The sequence below is a fragment of the Triticum urartu genome, chromosome 7 (genome assembly GCF_003073215.2).
Source record: "Triticum urartu cultivar G1812 chromosome 7, Tu2.1, whole genome shotgun sequence".
Classification (NCBI taxonomy): Eukaryota; Viridiplantae; Streptophyta; class Magnoliopsida; order Poales; family Poaceae; genus Triticum; species Triticum urartu.
Window position 1 is genome coordinate 499,673,962 of NC_053028.1, and position 24,385 is coordinate 499,698,346.

General features: G+C 42.9%; 2 protein-coding genes across 2 annotated transcripts; one reads left to right on the plus strand and one right to left on the minus strand.

Annotated features, from left to right (window-relative positions):
- The first annotated feature begins 14,209 nt into the window (after positions 1-14,209).
- LOC125522866 (NAC domain-containing protein 76) lies at positions 14,210-16,033 on the plus strand. The gene is made up of 4 exons (XM_048687916.1): positions 14,210-14,366; positions 14,514-14,720; positions 14,850-15,124; positions 15,217-16,033. Exons 2-4 carry the CDS (start codon positions 14,552-14,554, stop codon positions 15,877-15,879), a joined length of 1,107 nt encoding a protein of 368 aa, XP_048543873.1. The 5' UTR covers positions 14,210-14,366; positions 14,514-14,551; the 3' UTR covers positions 15,880-16,033.
- Positions 16,034-19,099: 3,066 nt separating this feature from the next.
- Positions 19,100-23,762, minus strand: LOC125518583. Its single transcript, XM_048683395.1, has 5 exons — positions 23,442-23,762; positions 23,233-23,367; positions 21,120-21,157; positions 20,949-21,015; positions 19,100-19,595 (listed from the first exon to the last, which is right to left on the minus strand). The coding sequence occupies exons 1-5, from the start codon at positions 23,622-23,624 to the stop codon at positions 19,212-19,214; spliced, it is 807 nt and encodes a 268-aa protein (XP_048539352.1). The 5' UTR covers positions 23,625-23,762; the 3' UTR covers positions 19,100-19,211.
- Positions 23,763-24,385: the final 623 nt, after the last annotated feature.

Below are 24,385 nucleotides of genomic sequence, written 5' to 3' on the forward strand. Positions count from 1 at the left end.
ACTACTCGATAGTTCAGTGTGTCATGCTTTATGACTTAGAACCGGGACTTCAAAGACGTTTTGAACATCATGGAGCATATGAGATGTTCCAGGAGTTGAAGTTAATATTTCAAGCAAATACCCGGATTGAGCAATATGAAGTCTCCAATAAGTTCCATAGCTGCAAAATGGAGGAGAATAGTTCTATCAGTGAACATATACTCAGAATGTCTGGGTACCACAACCACTTGACTCAGCTGGGAGTTAATCTTCCTGATGATAGTGTCATTGACAGAGTTCTTCAATCACTGCCACTAAGCTACAAGAGCTTCGTGATGAACTATAATATTCAAGGGATGGATAAGACGATTCCCGAGCTCTTCACAATGCTAAAGGCTGCGGAGGTAGGAATCAAGAAGGATCATCAAGTGTTGATGGTTAACAATACCACCAGTTTCAAGAAAAAGGGTAAAGGGAAGAAGGGGAACTTCAAGAAGAACAGCAAGCAAGTTGCTGCTCAAGTGAAGAAGCCCAAGTCTGGACCTAAGATTGAGACTGAGTGCTTCTACTGCAAAGGTACTGGTCACTGGAAGCGGAACTACCCCAAGTATTTGGCGGAGAAGAAGGATGGCAAAGTGAAAGGTATATTTGATATACATTTTATTGATGTGTACCTTACTAATGCTCACAGTAGCACCTGGGTATTTGATACTGGTTCTGTTGCTAATATTTGCAACTCAAAACAGGGGCTACGGATTAAGCGAAGATCGGCTAAGGACGAGGTGACGATGCGCGTGGGAAATGGTTCCAAAGTCGATGTGATCGCCCTCGGCACGCTACCTCTACATCTACCTTCGGGATTAGTTTTAGACCTAAATAATTGTTATTTGGTGCCAACGTTGAACATGAACATTATATCTGGATCTTGTTTGATGCGAGACGGTTATTCATTTAAATCAGAGAATAATGGTTGTTCTATTTATATGAATAATATCTTTTATGGTCATGCACCCTTGATGAGTGGTCTGTTTTTACTAAATCTTGATAGTAGTGATACACATATTCATAGTGTTGAAGCCAAAAGATATAAGTTTAATAGTGATAGTGCAACTTATTTGTGGCACTGCCGTTTAGGTCATATTGGTGTAAAGCGCATGAAGAAACTCCATGATGATGGGCTTTTGGAATCACTTGATTATGAATTACTTGATGCTTGCGAACCATGCCTCATGGACAAGATGGCTAAGACTCCGTTCTCCGGAACAATGGAGCGAGCAACAAACTAATTGGAAATAATACATACTGATATATGTGGTCCAATGAGTGTTGATGCTCGCGGTGGGTATCGTTATTTTCTTACCTTCACAGATTATTTGAGCAGATATGGGTATATCTACTTGATGAAACATAAGTCTGAAACATTTGAAAAGTTCAAAGAATTTTAGAGTGAAGTGGAAAATCATCGTAACAAGAAAATTAAGTTTCTACGATCTGATCGTGGAGGTGAATATTTGAGTTATGAGTTTGGTCTTCATTTGAAACAATGCGGAATAGTTTCGCAACTCACGCCACCTGGAACACCACAATGTAATGGTGTGTCCGAACGTTGTAACCGCATTTTATTAGATATGGTGCGATCTATGATGTCTCTCACTGATTTACCGCTATCCATTTGGGGTTATGCTTTAGAGACAGCTGCATTCACGTTAAATAGGGCACCATAAAAATCCGTTGAGATGACAGCTTATGAACTGTGGTTTGGCAAGAAACCCAAGTTGTCATTTCTTAAGGTTTGGGGCTACGATGCTTATGTGAAAAAGCTTCAACCTGATAAGCTCGAACCCAAATAGGAGAAATGTGTCTTCATAGGATACCCAAAGGAGACCGTTGGGTACACCTTCTATCACAGATCCGAAGGCGAGATATTCGTTGCTAAGAATGGATCCTTTCTAGAGAAGGAGTTTCTCTCGAAAGAAGTGAGTGGGAGGAAAGTAGAACTTGACGAGGTAATTGTACCTACTCCCTTATTCGAAAGCAGTTCATCACTGAAATCAGTTCCAGTGATTCCTACACCAGTAAGTGAGGAAGCTAATGATGATGATCATGAAACTTTTGATCAAGTCGTAGGTCAACCAGAGTAAGATCCGCACCAGAGTGGTACGGTAATCCTGTTCTGGAGGTCATGTTACTTGACCATGACGAACCTACGAACTATGAGGAAGCGATGATGAGCCCAGATTCCGCAAAATGGCTTGAGGCCATGAAATCTGAGATGGGATCCATGTATGAGAACAAAGTGTGGACTTTGGTTGACTTGCCCGATGATCGGCAGGCCATAGAGAATAAATGGATCTTCAAGAAGAAGACTGACGCTGAAGGTAATGTTACTATCTACAAAGCTCGACTTGTTGCAAAAGGTTTTCAACAAGTTCAAGGAGTTGACTACGATGAGACTTTCTCACCCCTAGAGATGCTTAAGTCCGTCTGAATCATGTTAGCAATTGCCGCATTTTATGATTATGAAATTTGGCAAATGGATGTCAAAACTGCATTCCTTAATGGATATCTTAAAGAAGAGTTGTATATGAGACAACCAGAAGGTTTTGTCGATCCAAAAGGTGCTAACAAAGTGTGCAAGCTCCAGCGATCCATTTATGGACTGGTGCAAGCCTCTCGGAGTTGGAATATACGCTTTGATAGTGTGATCAAAGCATATGGTTTTATACATACTTTTGGAGAAGGCTGTATTTACAAGAAAGTGAGTGTGAGCTCTGTAGTATTTCTGATATAATATGTGGATGACATATTGCTGATCAGAAATGATACTGAATTTCTGAATAGCATAAAAGGATACTTGAATAAGAATTTTTCACTGAAAGACCTCGGTGAAGCTGCTTATATATTGGGCATCAAGATCTATAGAGATAGATCAAGACGCTTAATTGGACTTTCACAAAGCACATACCTTGATAAAGTTTTGAAGAAGTTCAAAATGGATCAAGCAAAGAAAGGGTTCTTGCCTGTGTTACAAGGTGTGAAATTGATTCAGACTCAATGCCCGACCACTGCAGAAGATAGAGAGAAAATGAAAGTCATTCCCTATGCTTCAGCCATAGGTTCTATCATGTATGTAATGTTGTGTACCAGACCTGATGTGTACCTTGCTATTAGTTTAGCAAGGAGGTACCAAAGTAATCCAGGAGTGGATCACTGGACAGCGGTTAAGAACATCCTGAAATACCTGAAAAGGACTAAGGATATGTTTCTCATTTATGGAGGTGACAAAGAGCTCGTCGTAAATGGTTACGTCGATGCAAGCTTTGACACTGATCCGGGTGACTCTAAGTCACAAACCGGATACGTATTTTTATTAAATGGTGGAGCTGTCAGTTGGTGCAGTTCCAAACAGAGTGTCGTGGCGGGATCTACATGTGAAGCAGAGTACATAGCTGCTTCGGAAGCCGCAAATGAAGGAGTTCATATCCGATCTAGGTGTCATACCTAGTGCATCGGGTCCAACGAAAATCTTTTGTCACAATACTGGTGCAATTGCCTTGGCAAAGGAATCCAGATTTCACAAGAGAACCAAGCACATCAAGAGACGCTTCAATTCCATCCGCGATCAAGTCAAGGAGGGAGACATAGAGATTTGCAAGATACATACAGATCTGAATGTTGCAGACCCGTTGACTAAGCCTCTCTCACGAGCAAAACATGATGAGCACCAAGACTCCATGGGTGTTAGAATCATTACAATGTAATCTAGATTAATTGACTCTAGTGCAAGTGGGAGACTGAAGGAAATATGCCCTAGAGGTAATAATAAAGTTGTTATTTATATTTCCTTATATCATGATAAATGTTTATTATTCATGCTAGAATTGTATTAACTGGAAACTTAGCACATGTATGAATACATAGACAAACAGAGTGTCCCTAGTGTGCCTCTATTTGACTAGCTCGTTAATCAAAGATGGTTAAGTTTCCTAGCCATAGACATGTGTTGTCATTTGATGAACGGGATCACATCATTAGAGAATGATGTGATGGACTAGACCCGTCTGTTAGCTTAGCACTATGATCGTTTAGTTTATTGCTATTGCTTTCTTCATGACTTATACATGTTCCTATGACTATGAGATTGTGCAACTCCCGAATACCGTAGGAACACTTTGTGTGCTAAAAAACATCACAACGTAGCTGGGTGATTATAAAGATTCTCTACAGGTGTCTCCGATGGTGTTTGTTGAGTTGGCATAGATCGAGATTAGGATTTATCACTCCGTGTATCGGAGAGGTATCTCTGGGCCCTCTCGGTAATGTGCATCACTATAAGCCTTGCAAGCAATGTGACTAAATGAGTTAGTTACGGGATGTCTGCAAAATGGAGGAGGATAGTTCTGTCAGTGAACATATACTCAGAATGTCTGGGTACCACAACCACTTGACTCAGCTGGGAGTTAATCTTCCTAATGATAGTGTCATTGACAGAGTTCTTCAATCGCTACCACCTAGCTACAAGAGCTTTGTGTTGAACTATAACATGCAAGGGATGAACAAGTCAATTCCGAGCTATTCACTATGCTGAAAGTCGTTGAGTCAGACATCCCTAAGGAGCATCAAGTGTTGATGGTGAATAAAGACACTAATTTCAAGAAAGGCAAGGGAAAGAAGGGAAACTTCAAGAAAGGTGGCAAAGCAGTTGCTCCTCTCATGAAGAAACCCATGGCTGGACCCAAGCCGGAGACCGAGTGCCTCTGTTGCAAGGGAACTGGCCACTGGAAGCGGAACTTGAAGGAAATATGCCCTGGAGGCAATAATAAAGTTGTTATTTATATTTCCTTATATCATGATAAATGTTTATTATTCATGCTAGAATTGTATTAACGGGAAACTTAGTACATGTGTGAATACATAGACAAACACAGTGTCACTAGTATGCCTCTACTTGACTAGCTCGTTGATCAAAATGGTTAAGTTTCGTAGCCATGGACAAAGAGTTGTCATTTGATGAACGAGATCACATCATTAGAGAATGATATGATTGACTTGACCCATCCGTTAGCTTAGCACGATGATCATTTAGTTTACTACTATTGCTTTCTCCATAACTTATGCATGTTCCTATGACTATGAGATTATGCAACTCCCGAATACCGAGGAACACTTAGTGTGCTATCAAACGTCACAACGTAACTGGGTGACTATAAAGATGCTCTACAGGTGTCTCCGATGGTGTTTGTTGAGTTGGCATAGATCGAGATTAGGATTTGTCACTCCGTGTATCGAGAGGTACCTCTGGGCCCTCTCGGTAATGCACATCACTATAAGCCTTGCAAGCAATGTGACTAAATGAGTTAGTTATGGAATGTAGCATTATGAAACGAGTAAAGAGACTTGCCGGTAATGATATTGGACTAGGTATGATGATACCGACGATCGAATCTCGGGCAAGTAACATACCAATGACAAAGCGAACAACGTATGTTGTTATGAAGTTTGACCAATAAAGATCTTCATAGAATATGTAGGAACCAATATGAGCATCCAGGTTCCGCTATTGGTTAGACTGGAGATGAGTCTCGGTCATGTCTACATAGTTCTCGAATCCGTAGGGTCCGCACGCTTAACGTTCGGTGACGATCGATATTATGAGTTTATGTGTTTTGATGTACCGAAGGTTGTTCGGAGTCCCGGATGTGATCACGGGCATGACGAGGAGTCTCAAAATGGTCGAGACGTAAAGATCGATATATTGGATGACTATGTTTGCACAGCGGAATGGTTCCGGGTGAGTTTGGGCATTTACCGGAGTACCGAGAGGTTACCGGAACCCCCCGGGAGGTATATGGGCCTTATTGGGCCATAGTGGGAGAGAGGAGAAGGAAGCCTAGGAGGGGGCGCCCCCCCCCCAAGCCCAATCCGAATTGGGTGCCCCCCCTTCCTTCCTCCTTCCTCCCCCTTCCTTCCTCTCTTAGTCCAACTAGGGAAGGGGGGAATCTAACTCCCGGTGGGAGTAGGACTCCTCCAGGGCGCGCCATAGAGGGCCGGCCCTCCCCCTCCTCCACTCCTTTATATACGGGGGAGGGGCACCCCATAGACACACAAGTTGACAATTGTCTTAGCCGTGTGCGGTGCCCTCCTCCACCATAATCAACCTCAGTCATATCGTAGCGGTGCTTAGGCGAAGCCCTGTTCCGGTAGCTTCATCATCACCTTCATCACGCCGTCATGCTGATGAAACTCTCCCTCGACACTCAGCTGGATCTAGAGTTCGCGGGGCGTCACCGAGCTGAACGTGTGCAGATCGTGGAGGTGTCTTACCTTCGATGCTAGGATCGGTCGGATCGTGAAGACATTCGACTAAATCAACCGCGTTGTCATAACGCTTCCGCTTACGGTCTACGAGGGTACGTGGACAACACTCTTCCCCTCTCGTTGTTGTGCATTATCATGATAGATCTTGTGTGTGTGTTGGAATTTTTTTGAAATTACTGCGTTCCCCAACAGGCATCATGCTGGAGATAGAAATGCTCACAAGGTATTGCGATCTGGATTTTATTGGCCTACTCTCTTTAAGGATGCTCGTAAGTTTGTCTCATCATGTGATGAATGTCAAAGAATAGGTAATATCGGTAAGCGTCAAGAAATGCCTATGAATTATTCACTTGCTATTGAACCATTTGATGTTTGGGGGTTTGATTACATAGGACCTTTTCCTTCCTCTAATGGGTATACACATATTTTGGTTGCTGTTGATTATGTTACTAAATGGGTAGAAGCTATTCCAACTAGTAGTGCTGATCACCACACTTCTATTAAAATGCTTAAGGAAGTTATTTTTCCAAGGTTTGGAGTCCCTAGATATCTAATGACTGATGGTGGTTCACACTTTATTCATGGTGCTTTCCGTAAAATGCTTGCTAAGTATGATGTTAACCATAGAATTGCATCACCCTATCATCCTCAGTCTAGTGGCCAAGTTGAACTTAGCAATAGAGAAATAAAATTAATTTTGCAAAAGACTGTCAATAGGTCCAGGAAGAATTGGTCTAAGAAATTAGATGATGCACTTTGGGCTTATAGGACAGCATATAAAAATCCTATGGGTATGTCTCCTTATAAAATGTTTTATGGAAAAGCTTGTCATTTGCCTCTTGAGTTAGAACACAAAGCATATTGGGCAGTTAAAGAACTCAAATATGATTTCAAACTTACTGGTGAAAAGTGGTTATTTGATATAAGCTTATTAGATGAATGGAGACAAGCATATGAAAATGCAAAGTTATTCAAAGAAAAGGTTAAAAGATGGCATGAAAAAAGAATTCAAAACGTGAGTTTAAAGTCAGAGAATATGTTCTTTTGTACAACTCTCGTTTCAGATTCTTTGCAGGAAAACTCCTCTCCAAATGGGAAGGCCCCTATGTCATCGAGGAGGTTTACCGGTCCGGTGCCATAAAAATAAATAATTCTGAAGGTACTAACCCGAAGGTTGTCAATAGACAACGAATAAAGCATTATATCTCAGGTACGCCTATTAATGTTGAAAGCATATTATCCAAACTTTGACACCGGAAGAATACATAAAAGAGTCCTTCCGGAACACTCCAGAATCGTCAAAATAAGGAGGTACATGATACGATAAGTAAACGGACTCCGAAAAATCTGCAAAATTATTTTTTTATCAGTTTTGGAATATTTTAAAATTTTGGAAATAAAGAAACTCCCAGGAAGCGTCCCCTGGTGGGCACAATACACCAGGGCACGCCAAGCTTGCCTAGCGCGCCCAGGTGGGTTGTGCTCACCTGGCACACCTCCCGTACTCCATTTTTCTTCCATGTGCTTGTTCTCCAAGATAAAAAATCTATATGTACTTCTCGAAACCTGTTAACCACCGTATCGCGGAGAAAATCCTCCGTTCTCTTTTCTTGCTGTTTCTGGTCAGATTTGCCAAGCTAGGCATCATGTCGTCCTGCTCCTCCAACCACATGGAAGAGGATGCTTGGCTGATGAAGATCGAGACGAAGAGGGAGGAGCCCACGGATGCTAACAAGGGAGACAAGGGCAAGGAAACTACTATAGATCCATCCCCGGTGGCAACACAAGCATTGTTGGCCGAGGAGGAGGAGGAGGAAGATATCCTTAAACCCTATATTACTCACCTTACACCTGCTGAGATTGAAGCGTTTCGTGTCTTTGAAGCAGTTCGTATACAAAATAAGAATCTCACTCGCAAAAATATTCTGCATCAAGAGCATATTGCCTATCTCTGGAGCGACATCCGTCAGCTGCAGGATCTCTTGACCCTTAAGGACAAGATCTCTTCCTCACCACCAAAGGAGAACTAAGTATCAGGTATGGGCACTCCCCTTGGCTTCCGCCAAGCTTGGGGGAGGTGCCCCGGTATCGTATCATCCCACTATCTTTTTACTTTTACTTATTTTAGTTCAATCTTTTGCTTAGATGAATAAATTTTAGTTCGATCTTTTCTTCTTCTTCTAGAAGTTTGCTTAGTGATCCATCATTGCAATCATGTGCAAGTTATATAATGAAGCTAGTTTGAGTTTTTACTTTCATTACTTTCATGTTGCAAATAAAGAAAAGAAATAAGAAAGAAATAAAAAGAGAAAGGAAATAAATAAAAGAGAGGAAATAAATCAATATGATCATACACTAATCCTATGGTAGGTGATAGCACCACATAAGGAAAAGTATAAGTAAGAAACTTTTATTAGAGATTGACAAACATAGCATTAGCCAATGATGCAACTCATGAAAGAATTAATAAGGGAAGAGAAGATTCACATATAGATATACTATCCTAGAAATCTTTTGTGATTGTGAGCCCTCATCAAAATATTATATGCCAAAATTGTTGACGTTAGACAAGGAAGACAACTTAATGGTTTATGTTTGTTTATATTCACATAGAAGTCATGTTGTCATAGATCCTTTAACATGTGATGCCTGCCCCCTATCTTTGCTAGCCAAAAATTCTATACTAAGTAGAGATACTACTTGTGCATCCAAAAAACCCTAAACCCAAATCTTTTTCAAGTGTCCACCATACCTACCTAGGGATTGAACAAGATGCCTCAAGTAAGTTGTCATCGGTGCAAAAAGGCAATAAAATTGCTTCTAAATATGTGAGATATTTTAGTGTAAGAGAAAATCGAGTGTTACACGAACTTGGATGACAACGAATAAAAGCGACAGACTGCATAATAAAGGTTGTCATCTTAAGGGGCAATGTAACGTGACGTTCTTTTGCACTAAGGGGTTGAGCATACAAACAAATAAGCGCATGGCAACCTCTGCTTCCCTCTACGAAGGGTCTGTCTTTTACTTTTATGCAAAAAGTCGAAGTTTTCTCTCTATTCCTTTTTATTTTTCTCTTTTTGGCAAGCATCATATGGCGAGGAAAGATCTAGGCACATATGTCCAGTTGAATATAGATGGCATGAGTTATTAATGTTGACATCACCCTTGAGGTGAGTATGTTGGAAGGCAAAATCGTAAGACCCTATCTTTCTCTATGTCCGGTTGAAACATTTTGTTCATGGGTACAAGGTGAGTGTTAGCAATCATAAAAGACTATACGATGGTTGAGTATGTGGACTTGCATTAAAGTCTCCGACTCGTGACTCTTCCTGCAAAGATGACGAATTGTAGTTGCAAAGTTGACTGAGAACATAGTTAATTGGTTTCTAATAAAGTTTTTGCTTTATACTTCGATTTTGTGATGAACTATTACTTATTCATAGGAAGTATATGATGAAAGTTCTATGATAAAAGTCCTTTGTTTAATCTTGTTGTTGTTATAATAATTAACATGATGCTTCTATGTCCATATTTCGTTTTTTATCGACACCTCTCTCTCAAAGCATGTGGACATGTTTTTCGATTTTGGTTTTCGCTTGAGGACAAGCGAGGTCTAAGTTTGGGGGAGTTGATACGTCCATTTTGCATCATGTTTTCTTCCTGTTATTTACAATGTTTTTATCCATAATAATGCTTTTTGGAGTAATTCTAATGTCTTTTCTCTCATAACTTGCAAGGAACACGCCAAGAGGGAGAATTCCGGCAGCTGGAAATCTGGACCTAGAAAAGCTACGTCAGGCCACCTATTCTACACAACTCCAAATGGGCTGAAACTTTACGGAGATTTTTATGAAATATATAAGAAATATTTGAGCCAATAAGTACCAGAGGGGGGCCACCAGGTGGGCACAACCAACCTGGGCGCGCCAGGCCCCCCTGGCGCGCCCTGGTGGGTTGTGGCCTCCTCAGCCCACCTCCGGTGCCCATCTTCTGGTACATAAGTGGTTCTGACCTAGAAAAAATCACAATAATACTTTCGGAACGGAGCACCGCCGCCTCGAGGCGGAACTTGGGCACGAGCACTTTTGCCCTCCGGCGGAGTGATTCCGCCGGGGGAACTTCCCTCCCGGAGGGGGAAATCATCGTCATCATCATCACCAACAATTCTCCCATCTTGGGGAAGGCAATCTCCATCAACATCTTCACCAGCACCATCTCATCTCGAACCCTGGTTCATCTCTTATATTCAATCTTGTTACCGGAACTATAGATTGTTGCTAGGGGGTGACTAGTAGTGTTGATTACATCTTGTAGTTGACTACTATATGGTTTATTTGGTGGAAGATTATATGTTCAGATCCATTATGCATATTAATACCCCTCTGATCATGAGCATGTTTGTTGTTTGTGAGTAGTTACCTTTGTTCTTGAGGTCACGGGATAAATCATGTTGCAAGTAATCATGTGAATTTGATATGTGTTCGATATTTTGATAGTATGTATGTTGTGATTCCCTTGGTGGTGTCATGTGAACGTCGACTACATGACACTTCACCATATTTGGGCCTAAGGGAATGCATTGTGGAGTAGTAAATAGATGGTGGGTTGAGAGAGTGACAGAAACTTAAACCCCAGTTTATGCACTATTCCGTAACGGACCGATTGGATCCTAGAATTTAACGCTATGGTTAGGATTTATCCTTAATACTTTTCTCGTAATTGCGGATGCTTGCGGGAGGGTTAATCATAAGTAGAAGGTTTGTTTAAGTAAGAACAGCACCTAAGCACCGGTCCACCCACATATCAAATTATCAAAATAGCGAACACAAATCAAACCAATATTATGAAAGTGATTAGATGAAATTCTGTGTACCCTCAAGAACGCTTTGCTTATCTTAAGAGACCGTTTTGGCCTGTCATTTTCCTTAAAAGGATTGGGCTACCTTTCTGCATACTTGTTACAATTATCGTTACTTGCTCGTTACAGATTATCTTGCTACCAAACTACTCGCTACTTACAATTTCAGCACTTGCAGACAATATCTTACTAAAAACTACTTGTGATTTTCTTTTGCTCCTCGTTGGGTTCGACACTCTTACTTATCGAAAAAAGCTACAATTGACCCCCTATACTTGTGGGTCATCAATACTCAACTTAATTATTAGGGAAACAATTAGAATTGATGGCGCTCATCGCTCCGAGAGCGTGACACACACCCATGGTTAACATAATTCTTCTTCACCCAAGCACATACCCATTCTCCTATCTCTTTGGCTTCTCTATGTCATCATTGCGCCTCGATATCATCTTTTGATGCTCCTCCTCCCAGCCCTCATTGTTGCAAGGCATAGACGACCTACATTAATGCCAACCACCGCACTACAGGGCCAGGTGCTAGTGTTGCAGGCGGACCAATCACTCATAGTGTGTTATTGCAAGCCGGCCATTGGACGCTATAAGACTGGCACTGGTGCTTCAAGCCATAGCAAGATGCTAAAATGGGGCCACCACTGATGCTTCAAAGGGACGACGACGGTGCTGCAAAAGGACTAACGCCAATGTTGTAAGCTGACCGATAATGCTACAAAGCTTGTTACTGTTCTTCGGTGCCAACAACACTCACAGCGGTGGCGATGACACCCAAAGTTCACACGCGAGCATGCTGGGGGAGGCGTTGCGGAGGGGGGTTTGATCCAACGGTTACCTTCACCTAATCCTACGATGTGTGAGGCGATCGAGAGGGGGCTCATATCACCGGGCTTGGGGCTAGCACTGCCCTAAGTTTTAACATGTATGGAACGCCATAGGAAAGATACTATAAAAACATGACTAATCTTGAGGGCTAAAAAGTGATAAGAAGTCCTTAGACATAATATGTGTGCACAAAAAACTTGTACACATAGCAACTAAAAGCGTCTTAAGAATACCGACCATTAGATATTTTTTTTCTTTTAGCTGATGCTGATATATCATCGTGTAATCGGTAGAGACCATACTCAAACCTCCTCTTGTGTGCGCCCTCTGCGATCTGCCGCCACCTAGCCAACCAGAGCATCCCATGTTATCCGTTCGCCCACGCATAATGTGCCTTTCCTCGGCTCCCTTTCGTTTCTTGGCATGTTCCGCCCGATCCTGGAATTGTGCCAGGATCGTGTGGAATATACCAAGTAGCAATCGCGTGAGTCATTAGACATAGCGTCATGCACGGATGAGTGGAGGAATGGGATGCTTTGATTAGACAGGTGTCGGCAGATAGCAGAAAGTGCACACGAGGAGATTTGTGTACAGTCTCCACCTCTTTTTCCCCCAAACAATATCAGTGCTGTTTTACTCACATAGGGTCACTCGATCGTTGTGCCGACGTTCCACGAATTGCTGCCTAGCTAGCTTGCCATCGTGTGTACGTAGGTACATGCGTGACCACGACGCAGAGATGAGATATAGATCACGAACCCCATGGACAAGCGCGTACGTGGAAGTTCTCGTGTCTTAATTCATTTCTTTCCTAGCTAGCTGTGCATGCAGTGACTGTGTCTCTACGTTGCTTTGGTTCCCTATGTCACCTTGATCAATGTGCTGCACTGTACATGTAGCTCTTCAAATACGCCATCCCTCGGCCCGTATATATGTGATCTTTTACCCCGTGTGATTTCCATGCTGTGTACGCCTTCCTACATACGCTGTAATTATACTGTCAATCATGTTACGTAAAGATCCTATAATACCTTTGCAGAAAACTGTCTGTGACTTATATAAGCACTTCCCCGCAAGAAAAAGAGACTTATATAAGTACTTCCTTTTCTAGAAAACGCATATAAATTCTAATAGTCGTACGTTAATTGTCTATATGTGTTACTGCCTAACCATATACTACCTTCGTCCTAAAAATAAGTGTTTAAAGCTTAATACAATTTCATATTAAAGTTAATATAAAGTTAAGACATTTATTTTGAAACGGAGGAAGTATATAGAATACAGGAGGTACATCATACCGAAGTGCTACACCTTTTTTTCCTTTTTGCGAATGAAATGTTACATCTTAACCATATATCCAGAAAGTTACCAGTCGTCTGACTGGACAGAGAGTTGACAACGAGCTAGCTATAGCTGGTTAAGTAATTTCAAGACGAGATGCCACGCAAAGTCACTTAGTAGTAACACAACTTTCAAATTTACCTAGGCTGAGATCTCTAATCGGGACGAGTAAAGTAACAAAAGTCATTCCTACGGCCAAGACAAGATCACAAAGATTAGGCATTAATCTAAAGCGCGGCGCAAATAAAGTAAGGCGATTTGCAGGGAATAGAAGAAGAATGGAGAGATTGGGATTTGGGGCGATGGAATTAGAGTTTAATTCCCCTGTTCCCCTGACTCCCACGTGCAAAGTCCAAACTGGAGCACAGATAGTCTACCACTCTACCGCATAGTACTACTTCTTACAGACTAACCCTCCTTGCTCACTTGCTCTCTCCAACACATTTTTCTCTCTCAGAAAGAACAAACACCGATAATCGGCCTCGATAATTTTGCATGGCAGGGGCGCATCTGCAAAAGATCACACAAGAATGATACATTACTGTTCCAGATGGAGACACCAGGTTGCTCCTTCTGAGGCCAGTTTTGGGGCAGGGTCCCCTAATCAAGGGACAATACCCCCTTCTTTTCATTTAGTCCTTCCAAAACTGCCCCAAGACATGCCTGGTCCATATTATTACATGTGCATGGACGCTAGTATTGTGATCCTATCAGTATGGTCAATGCTCTCGTAAAGAATTTAGCTACCTATATAGTATGGCACCAATGGCCAGCTCAAACCCATCCATGCACAGCACAGGCAGTATATACAACATTTTATAGACCTAGGGTTTGTCTCTGGTGAGCATCTTGGACTGGCTAACCCTGCTGCCTCGCCGCTTCCCCTTTCCATATAACCCGTCACATCCTCCTCACTTCCCTTGCACCATCGTCTTCCTCCTGTTTCTCTTGTTTCTCTATCTATCTATCCTTCGTTGCTGCGGGGAGAAACCAGGCGGCCGGGCACAAAAGGCAGCAGGAGATCTCCAAGGTGCGTGCTCTTCCTCTTGTACTTTTTTACCTCTATCTATGCATGATGAGGAAGGTATATAGAGGAAAAAGGCTGTTAATGTGAGAGGAGCTTCTGATTTGGTTTTGCTGACTGGCTCCACACATGGTGCTTGCTTCTTCTTCTCAGATCGATCTTAGGGCCGGCGAGGGAGATCGAGAGCCAGCATGCATCCGAGTGGCGGCGCGCTGTCAGTGCCACCGGGCTTCCGGTTCCATCCGACGGACGAGGAGCTCCTCTACTACTACCTGAGGAAGAAGGTCGCCTATGAGGCCATAGATCTTGACGTCATCAGGGAGATCGACCTCAACAAGCTTGAGCCATGGGACCTCAAAGGTAGGCGACCAAGCCGGCCGAGGCCCCCATATTCAGGCAGCTAACAATAATCTGATGATGGGGTATTAATTAACTCAGATCGTGCTGACAAACTATATGCATGTGTCGTGTCATGTAATGGCATGGCAGATCGGTGCAGGATAGGCACGGGCCCTCAGAACGAGTGGTACTTCTTCAGCCACAAGGACAAGAAGTACCCGACGGGGACGCGGACGAACCGGGCCACCACGGCGGGGTTCTGGAAGGCCACGGGCCGCGACAAGGCCATCTTCCTCGGCAGCGGCGCCAGGAGGATCGGCATGAGGAAGACGCTGGTGTTCTACGTCGGGAGGGCTCCCCACGGCAAGAAGACCGACTGGATCATGCACGAGTACCGCCTCGACGAAGACAACGTCGAGGTCCAGGTAGGCAAAGCATTCATCAGACACAAACTGAAAGCAAGTCTCACAGATACTGGCTGTCTTTTCTTACCAGTATAATTTGGTCCGAAATGCAGGAAGATGGCTGGGTGGTGTGTAGGGTTTTCACCAAGAAGAGCTACACGAGAGGCATGAACCCGGCGGAGATGGCGGGGTTCGACGACGACGAGCTCCTCCACCCCTTCCCGGTCCCAGCTTCCGCCGCCGGCGCGATGCAAATGGCCACGGACCAGAAGCACATCATGCACAACCCCGGCCACCTCATGCAGCAGCAGCAGCAGCACTACGACTTCCCTTCCTTCGACGCGTCCATGCAGCTCCCGCAGCTCATGAGCGCCGAGCACGAGCAGCAGACGCTCTCCTCCTTCCTCCCCGGCGCACCAGCCGCCGTCGCCATGAGGCCGCACGAGCTCGAGTGCTCACAGAACCTGATGAAGCTCACGTCGAGCGGCACCAACGGAATGCTCCACCATCACGGTGGCGGTGGCGGTGGAAGCGACGCCCGCTTCCCCGGCACGGATTGGTCCATCCTGGACAAGCTCCTCGCCTCGCACCAGAACCTGGACCAGCTCTTCCAGGGCAAGGTTGCCGCCGCCGCAGCAGCATCAATGGCGCCTTACCAGCAGCACCAGCAGCAGCTCATGGAGCAACTTGGAGGCAGCAGCACCTCCTCCATGCAGAGGATGCCACTGCAGTACCTCGGCTGTGAGGCCGCCGACCTCCTCAGGTTCTCCAAGTAGTTAAATGGAGCTTTGCCTAGCTAGCTGCCATGCTATAGTACTGTTGATCTGATCAGCTCCTGTTTTTCATGTTTTTGTTAAGACCTGGTTCATTTGATCGTCGATCTACCTTGGTACGGAATGCGTCTAAATGTGTATAAAGGGAATTTTTGTATATGTCGCTTCGAGTTTGCCTTAATTTGTTTAACCTGCAAAGTTTGGAGCAAGTATTATTTAGCTACGCTATGCTTATTAGAGCAGATAGGTCAGTTAATTTGCTCCACTAAGGTGGTATATTCATTCAACAAATTAATGGCAAACTCGAAGTCACATTTACAAAGAACAATCTAGCAATGCATACGCGTTGTGGAGCTAGCCTGGTTGGACACAATGAGGATATAGTTTTGAGGTTTCAATTTGGCTGGACTTGCTTCGTAGGTTTCTTGTTGGAGATCAGTGTGAAGAGAGATAGTGGGGCCTTGGGGGCTGTTTATATGCCCTGTACTATGGGTACTTGTTCCCTTTCATGACTTCAGAGTGTCTGGTTTCCATTTTTTCCTGTGTTTACTAAAGATGGTTGTTACAGAAATTGCTTGCAATTATTTCAATGAGATTTGGTTGAATGAATAATTAGTATTTGGATTAACAAATGAGAATTTGGAAGTAAAATACATACATTTTATTGTATTTAATTATTATATCGTTGTAGGATATTTATGAGCATGCATGATGCATGTAAGGTGGGCCTTTTCCCATGAGAATTAGAGCTAGTGAGAATCAACTATTTAGGTATATAGGATATAGGATTCAGGGGTGCTCATAAATGATTTGATTTGTATAGATCAAAAACATCAATGGATTAGATTTGAATGGTATCAAGCTGAGGCTTGAATTTGCTTTTTCAAAATACTAAGATCGACGTGGGAGAAAAAGTTCAGGATTAGAGCTAAGAACATTGGTTCAATGACTTTATGATATTTTTCATGAAAAAATAATATGCTTAGGGAAGATAAATAGTTTAATTTGGTCATCTGAATTTTGGAACTGGGGTAAGGTGAAGAAAACATATGATTTCTTGTTTTTGTGAGGAATGAGAATGTATAGTTTTGTTTACTATTCATGATAAGATGATCATAGATATTTGAGACACATATCAGTGGTTACCAGAGATCTTATTAACTATGAAAGAATCTTCGTGTTTGATTTTCCGTTCTGTTCAAGCGATAAAAGGGGAGTATAAATCCAAATTAAACATAAGGGTGAGCTTTTTCAGAAAAAAAGTTATACAAGTTCATTCGAAAACATAAGGATAACAAAATTCAAATAACTAAGGAAAAATTAACTCAATCCTTCACACAAAAATACTTACTTAAATTTTACGACTAAAACTTTTTTTCATGAGAAAGGGGTAAAATTGTTTTACTCACCATGCATGGTAAACAGTTGAGAGAATTTTCTGCAATGGAATATATCAAGCTAGTCTTGTTAAGTTGCGCAATGGAATATATCGAGCTAGCCTTGTTAATTTCCACAATAGAAGGTGATGTTTTTTTTTCTAATATTGCATGTTGCTGAAGGTGCCATATTTCAGATTAACTCAACGTCAAAAAAATTGCGAAATGGATTAAGGCCATATATTAAGTATCACAAGTCTTTGCAAACACACCCTTACATAAAGAATTTACATCCAGTTCCTTAGGTGTGCCAAATCTTCTTCCTTCTGCATCCTTTGTAAATATCAAGGCAAGATTGCTATAGTAAATGTGTTGGTTTCATGTGTCAAGCTTTTGATCTAGCAGGGTTTGTATCCGGGAATGACACTAGATAAACTTTGGACCTTTGTGTTTTGGCTAGCCAAAATGAGTAGAGTAAGGTTTTTCTATTGAAGTAATTTTGTCAAGTTCCAAACCGTTTCCTCTCCTGACCCTAGCAGGAGGCGATCTTCGGCGCACCACGCTCCTCCGTTGGTCGGTCGCCGTCCCCCTCCTCCTCCGCTGGCCCTACAATAAAGTCGTCTCTGGTGACGCTTCGTTGATAGTGGCTTTGGTGTCTACCGGCGAATAATTATTCCTTGAGATATCCCATCTCGATAGTGCTTCCTACGACGTTGATGGTTCACGAGCGTTGATGGTGAGGCTAGGGTTTGCAGGGTTTGTCGGCGGTGGCGGCGGCGGCTTCCCTTCGTAGTTGGGTCGTCCGGCCTCATCGTTGTCACGTAGGTTTGCCCTCCGTACGCGGTGGGAGTGAGGCATGCAAGATTACTTGGAGGTCAGTCTCTTTGATCTACAGCTCTTCTAGTTGTGATGGCTTCTTCTCCAGGGCAATGTTTCGATATGTCCATGGCCTTGAGGATTTGCAGTCCGTGGTAAACAATGTTGGGCTAGCTCCGGTTCAAGCGGCTTGCGACGGTGCATGTATTGTCGGGCCGTTCAAGAGGAAGAAGAGAGTCGCCCCGGGGACTTCAATGTAACTTCTTAGTTTACAGGGTTGTTTTTAGCGTTGGTTGGTTAATAGATCCAAGTGTCCGCCCCCCCCACAAAAAAAAATCTATTCATTCTTCTGCAGAATTATATTATTGGTATTTTTATTTAACTTTTAGATAATTATGTTATTACGGTAGGGCTTTTTTACCAGAGAGCTGAGTTAAAAGAAGTGCTAAAACTACACAAAAATCTTGGTATGTCAAATATGTGCATTTTACCTTATCAACAAGAATTGGTGACTTTACATCCATGCTTATAAACAGTTGGAACTTTGCCCTCCTAAATTGGACAATTAGGTCACTTGTTACCTTTTTTCTTTTCTTCCTTGCGTTACAACTTCAGAAAGGTCTTTTGAGTTTGAATAACCCGAGTCGGAATCTCGCTGCCATTATCCGGTACTCGCATGATCAACTGTTGTACAGTGCAGGTGCAATTCAATTTGAGCCCTGCACTAAGACCAATGAATTTACCTATTTATCAAACAGCGTTACATTAAGAGAAAGCAACGCCAGATGCGTCACGCTTCCTCCTCCTCACCGTCTGAGTTAACTAATCGTCTCCCCACGCACATCAAAGCCCCTGTTGATGAGCACATATGAGCATAAACATATACTCCTCCTACTGAAGCGAGTACCCTTCTCTGTACTCTTACAGAAGAAATGGCAGCTGCCGCGTTGCAATGTCCAATGCAGCAGCATCAAGTCAGCAGCCGTCCGTGTCCAGGCTCAGACTCCGGTTAACCGGTGCATAGTCAAATATGTACGTAGCAATCAATCAGCCACTTGTGTTGTTTCTTCACGTAAAAATCTAGTATATGTACCATACACGTAATCAATCAATGTTGTAAAAGAATAATGGAAGTGGTGGTTGTTACAGTATCGCGTGGACGGCTAAGCTTACAACAAAGCCTAGCAAGGCGCCGGCTGTGACCTGCGCCTCCGTGTGGCCGACGGACTCGCTCAGCCGGCCATGCTCCTCTGTCAACTCGGTTAGCTCTGGCACTGAGCTTTGGAGGGAGCTCCATCTAGGCGGTTTTGTCGCGTCGTTGCGCGTCGAGGAGGGGATGCCGTTTGAACGCTGCAACGTAGATGCGTCCCGAGGAACGAAGACGAGCTCGCGGTTTGCGGGGAGGAGTTCGGAGGTGGAATTCACCTGGCCACCACCGTCCTCCTGAACTTGAGTCGTCGTCTGCTCCCGCAGGGCCCATAGCTTGTTCAAAAGCCTTGCGTGCTTGCCCACCTCTCTTCTGACTCCCTGTTTAATAAAACAACAAATAAGCATGGGATGAGCATTAGCTACGGTGGTTTTAGTATTTCCTTGTGAAAGCGCACAACGAAATTCTAATCTGCAACGACGCTATCAAGCTTCATGTAAGATTTTTTGCAGGCCATTAACAAAGGTCAGATTTAGTTTGGCATAAAATGCAGTATGGATGATAAATAGATGGGAACATGTACCGGCCATGTACCCTAACAACTTGCAACAGACAGGGATACCCACTACAGGGCCTCACAAAGAAAACATGGGTACTAACTGAACTGGTCAAACTTTTTACAGCTGCATCCCACACCAGGCTGAGAAGAAATTAACCATGTTCAAATGCACTGACGAAGTCGGTGGCACCGACAACGATATATGCAATTACATAGTGGAGGCTAGATTATGGCATGCACTGGTTTTAGACGTGCACAGAATCAGAAGGGGGGGGGGGGGGGGGGGGGGGGGGGGGGCGAGCGCAGGGGGGGGGGGCGGGGGAGGGGAGTGTTCACAGACTGATGCCCTGAAAGTCACAACTCATGTAAAGGTACAGGATAGTGCTTCATACTTCAGCGCAAGCTGGCATTTCTTTTCACTAGAATATGTCAGCTAATAGCAGGGGCATCCTACATGCAAACTACAAAGTGCAGCTCACCATGTTCTGTCTTTTTTGGACGTGTTGGGATTGCAAGCAAAGTGTGAGGAAATTAGAGGCAGTCCACATGGCATGTCTACAAGATTCAAGAGGGGAGAGGCAAAAAGCAAATGTACCAGACCAATATCGTTCCTTAATGGATGTTCTTCTTTTTTATCTTATGTGTGTGAAACATGATTGTTAAACATCTAACACCTTTGCCCTTCCAGTTTCATGAAAAAGAAACCACAACAGCAACAGCAACAGCAACAGGGAGATCTAGGCCAATACAGCAGAGATGAAGAGTCCTCTGAGTATTAAGGGAGTTACATTTCTGATAACGAAATATGTTCCAGTATTCATACCAAGTCTCGATCAAATGAATCCCAAACTTGAGTTTTGCAAGTTTCGTGAAGAAACGCAACAGAAATGGGGAGATCTAAGCCAATCAATACAGCAGAAATGAAGAGCCCGCTGGATATTAATAGAGTTACATTCCTGGTAATGCAGCATGTTCTCATGTTCGTACTAAGTCTCAATCAAATCAATGTCAAACTTAAGTTTGCAATACTTTGGAATTTAGCAGATTGGGATTGCAAAAAAAAAAAAAAACTGAGACACAACACCCGATCACCGGCAACTTGATGTTGATAAATGGACAGATTGATAATTTAGCAGACATAAGAGAGAAAATAAAAGCATTAAATCTACCATACCTGAGCATCATACATTACAAGCGAGGCAAATATCACCGACATCCCGAATATGGAGTCACCAAACCCCCTGCATTCTAAACCCCGAATCAACAATAAAAAAACACAAAAACTAGGGGCAAAAACAAGCACAAACATGTCAGCCCTGATCTAAAGCATGTTAAAGAAGCTAACCTTTCTAGCGCAAGCGAGGTAGTCACTGCCACAACTGCCTACAACATGAGGAATAATAGTTAGAACCATTCGAAATTTCAATTGTCACTTTGGCAAGAATTAATAGTTTTACCTCTCAAAAATATATGATTGTACGCTTGAATAAGAACTAACATGTTGTGATAATACCTTGCTCCATTCCTATTCCATAGTACATGTTTCCTGATGTAACTTTTTCTTTTTACTAACAAAGCAACTCAAGAATCCAAACACCATTCTAAGTGTTGATTTGTGATTCTAATTATGACAGTGCAAATGGAAAGCATGATGATGAATGGGAGCATAGAGTTGTCAGCCTCTGTACATAGGGACAGTAGTGTGTACGTATTTATATAGTTTCTGGATTTATTTCCTTTAACAACTCACAGTAATTTGGTTGCCTTATAATGCCTTCGTTGGCCATACAGGATTAGTGGACGCCTTATTGTAAAACTCCCTGGTTGTAACTTTCCTCATATAGTTGAAAGTCACATCTGTCCCTGTGCATCTCATGATTTGGGTTCACCATTTTAAATACATGTCTCACGTGTCCTTAATTTTATTCTCTTTTACGATGTGTTTGTGTTGTGCTTGCACTTCAGAAGCCTCTATGAAACAAACTCATTAGATAGATGCCCACAAATTAATTATTCACCGCGATAGATAAGAGATATATGACCGACAAATAAAAATCTGCAACTAGATGCAGGCACCGCACAATCCATTGTGAAAGTACATTTTGTGAGTTCTCACAAAACAAGAAAAAAATAATAAATGCACAAAAGTACAAAAGTGTGATCACTTGTGAGCCGTACAAAGGCACAAAATTGTGTGTACAATTGTCAATTGGTACTCCCTCTGTTCACAAATATAAGATGTTTTAGATATTTCAATATGGACTACATACGTACTGAAATGACTGAACAAACACGCAAAAACGTGTCTATATACATCCGATCACCAAAAAGTTAAAACATCTTATATTTGTGAACGGGGGGAGTATGTTATAAAATGCAGTACGGCCGTGATTTTCTTTCGAACTGTTTTCAAACTTCAATATGCATATTCACAACATGGGGTGTGGATGCAACTAATTGTGGAAAGTCCGCATTTTCTTTTTATTTCCATTATTAACTTGTTGCCCTAGAATTTGCCCAAATTTCATAAAGTACCATGTTGTTTATGTTTCCATAAAGTACCATGACCCCTGGTTCTAACTTTCCTCATATAACTAACAGTCACCATTTTAAATACATGCCCCGTGGATCCTTATTTTATTTTTCTCTTATTACGATGCTTTTTTTAGCAGTAATGCTTCATTTCGAATTGTATTGTGCTTGTACTTCAGAAGCAATTCATGAATTGTATTGTGCAGGCACAGCCTATTGTGAAAATACAGTTCATGAGTTTTCAAAAAAAAAAATACAAATGCATAATATGCTGCAGTATGAGCATTTACAAAAATAAATCATACAAAAAATGTGATCACTTGTGAACCGTGCAAAGAAACGAAATCGTGTATGCAAAACTGGTATATAAAATGTAGTACAACCATGATTTTCCTTCAAAATGTTTTGAAACTTCGAGATGCATATTCACAATACGGGGTGCGGACACAAGTAATTGTGGTCCACGTTTCCGTTCTATCTCCATTCTTAATTTCTTATTACTTGTTGCCTAGAAATCATGCAGCCCAACTTTTTTTTATAAAGCATTATGCTGCTTCATTCTTGCAATGGAAGGGGTGAAAAGCCTTTGTTGTTGGCTCTAATTCTCTTCCAAAGTTTGACCAACAATAGATAATAAAAACAATCTACATCAGCAATATAACATACCGATCATTAGATTTTTCATTTGATGTTAAAATGTACTTTTCATCATCGTATAATGCTACTAGTACATCCAAATGTAAAGTACTATCCGTTTATAAAGTTGCACAGAAATGCAATGGCCAAAATAGCCTCTGGAAGGATTGTTTGACCCCCGTAACAGGAGCACAACCTTATCCCAGGGAGGGCCTAAGGAGAGCCAAACACGCTCTTGCGCACTACAGTGCAAACCGAAGGAATCAATGGTCAGTAGACGATGGTCTCACCGCTGAGTGGGTGGAGGGCATGCCCCCTGACTGGGCGGCGGCCTTGACGATGTCGATTTTGCCCCTGTCCCTGCCGGAGGTGAAGGGCTTGGCCAGCTGCCCGATCACGCCCGCCACCGTCGCCGCAATCAAGACCTTGAAACACGAGCCGAGTCCTTAGTCGACCGAAAAACGAAGGCGGCAGCCCGTTAAAGCTGGTTGCGGCGAACCTTGTTGTGCGCGAGCTCGGCGACGTCCTCCGGCCGGAAATGGAGGGAGGACGCGGCCGTGAGGGCCCGGCGGCGCCGCGGCCCGCGCCTCGGGGGAGACCAGGAGGAGGCCGGGGAGGAGGGGGAGGCGAGCGCCGGGGAGGGGGGCGGGCGGCGAGCGGAGAACGACTGGGCCATGGCCATTGGGTTCCCGGGAGGCGATGGCTGCGTGCCTGCCTGCCTGCTCCCTGCTGCCTCCCGCTTCCCCCTGCTGCCTCCCGCTTCCCCCTATTATTGAAAGAGTCGGACTCGGACCGGACCCAAATGGGATCTCTCTTCTTCCCTGTGAGGCTGTGACCTTCCTCTTGTTTTAATTTCGTCTTATCATTGTTGGCCTCAAGGGCTTATAAGTACTGCCATTTGCATCTCAAGGGCTTATTGGCATCAAAAAAAATCTCAAAGGCTTATCTGGATTACAGGAACTTATTACTCCCTCCGTCCAGATGGATAAGTCATCTTAGATTATGCACCGCGATCAAGACGGAGGTAAAACGAGAGAATTTAATGTTTATTTGCTAATAAATATCATTGCATGCAATGAACTGATCACTGCATGTCATTGAAAACATACACGCTCCACATCTTTTATTGATTGATTCATTTATTTATGTCAAGAAACAAGGAACGAGATAAGAGTTAATGTACCACGTCTTAGTGTTTTCGGATTACTTGGTTTTTATAAGGTGACTTATAGTCTTTTTAGAGATTACAACAAGGACTATATATGGAGCAAAATGAGTGAATCCACACTTGAAAATATGTCTATAAATTCGTATATAGTCGGCGTTGAAACCTTTAGGAAGACGTATATTTAGATATGGAGGGTAATGCATATCAAGCAGGTATTCCAAACGAAACACAAATGTGCTTTCAGAGAAAAAAAACTGAAAATATTTTGTAAGCAT

Bases quoted from the DNA above. Each gene is read 5' to 3' on its own strand.
- LOC125522866 (XM_048687916.1), top strand. From the start codon at position 14,552: ATGCATCCGAGTGGCGGCGCGCTGTCAGTGCCACCGGGCTTCCGGTTC. The intron at 14,721-14,849 runs GTAGGCGACCAA...ATGGCATGGCAG, and splicing joins TGAGCCATGGGACCTCAAAG to ATCGGTGCAGGATAGGCACG. The intron at 15,125-15,216 runs GTAGGCAAAGCA...TCCGAAATGCAG, and splicing joins AAGACAACGTCGAGGTCCAG to GAAGATGGCTGGGTGGTGTG.
- LOC125518583 (XM_048683395.1), bottom strand. From the start codon at position 23,624: ATGGCCATGGCCCAGTCGTTCTCCGCTCGCCGCCCGCCCCCCTCCCCG. The intron at 23,368-23,441 runs GTTCGCCGCAAC...TCGTGTTTCAAG, and splicing joins CCGAGCTCGCGCACAACAAG to GTCTTGATTGCGGCGACGGT. The intron at 21,016-21,119 runs GTTAGCTTCTTT...TTTAGAATGCAG, and splicing joins ACCTCGCTTGCGCTAGAAAG to GGGGTTTGGTGACTCCATAT.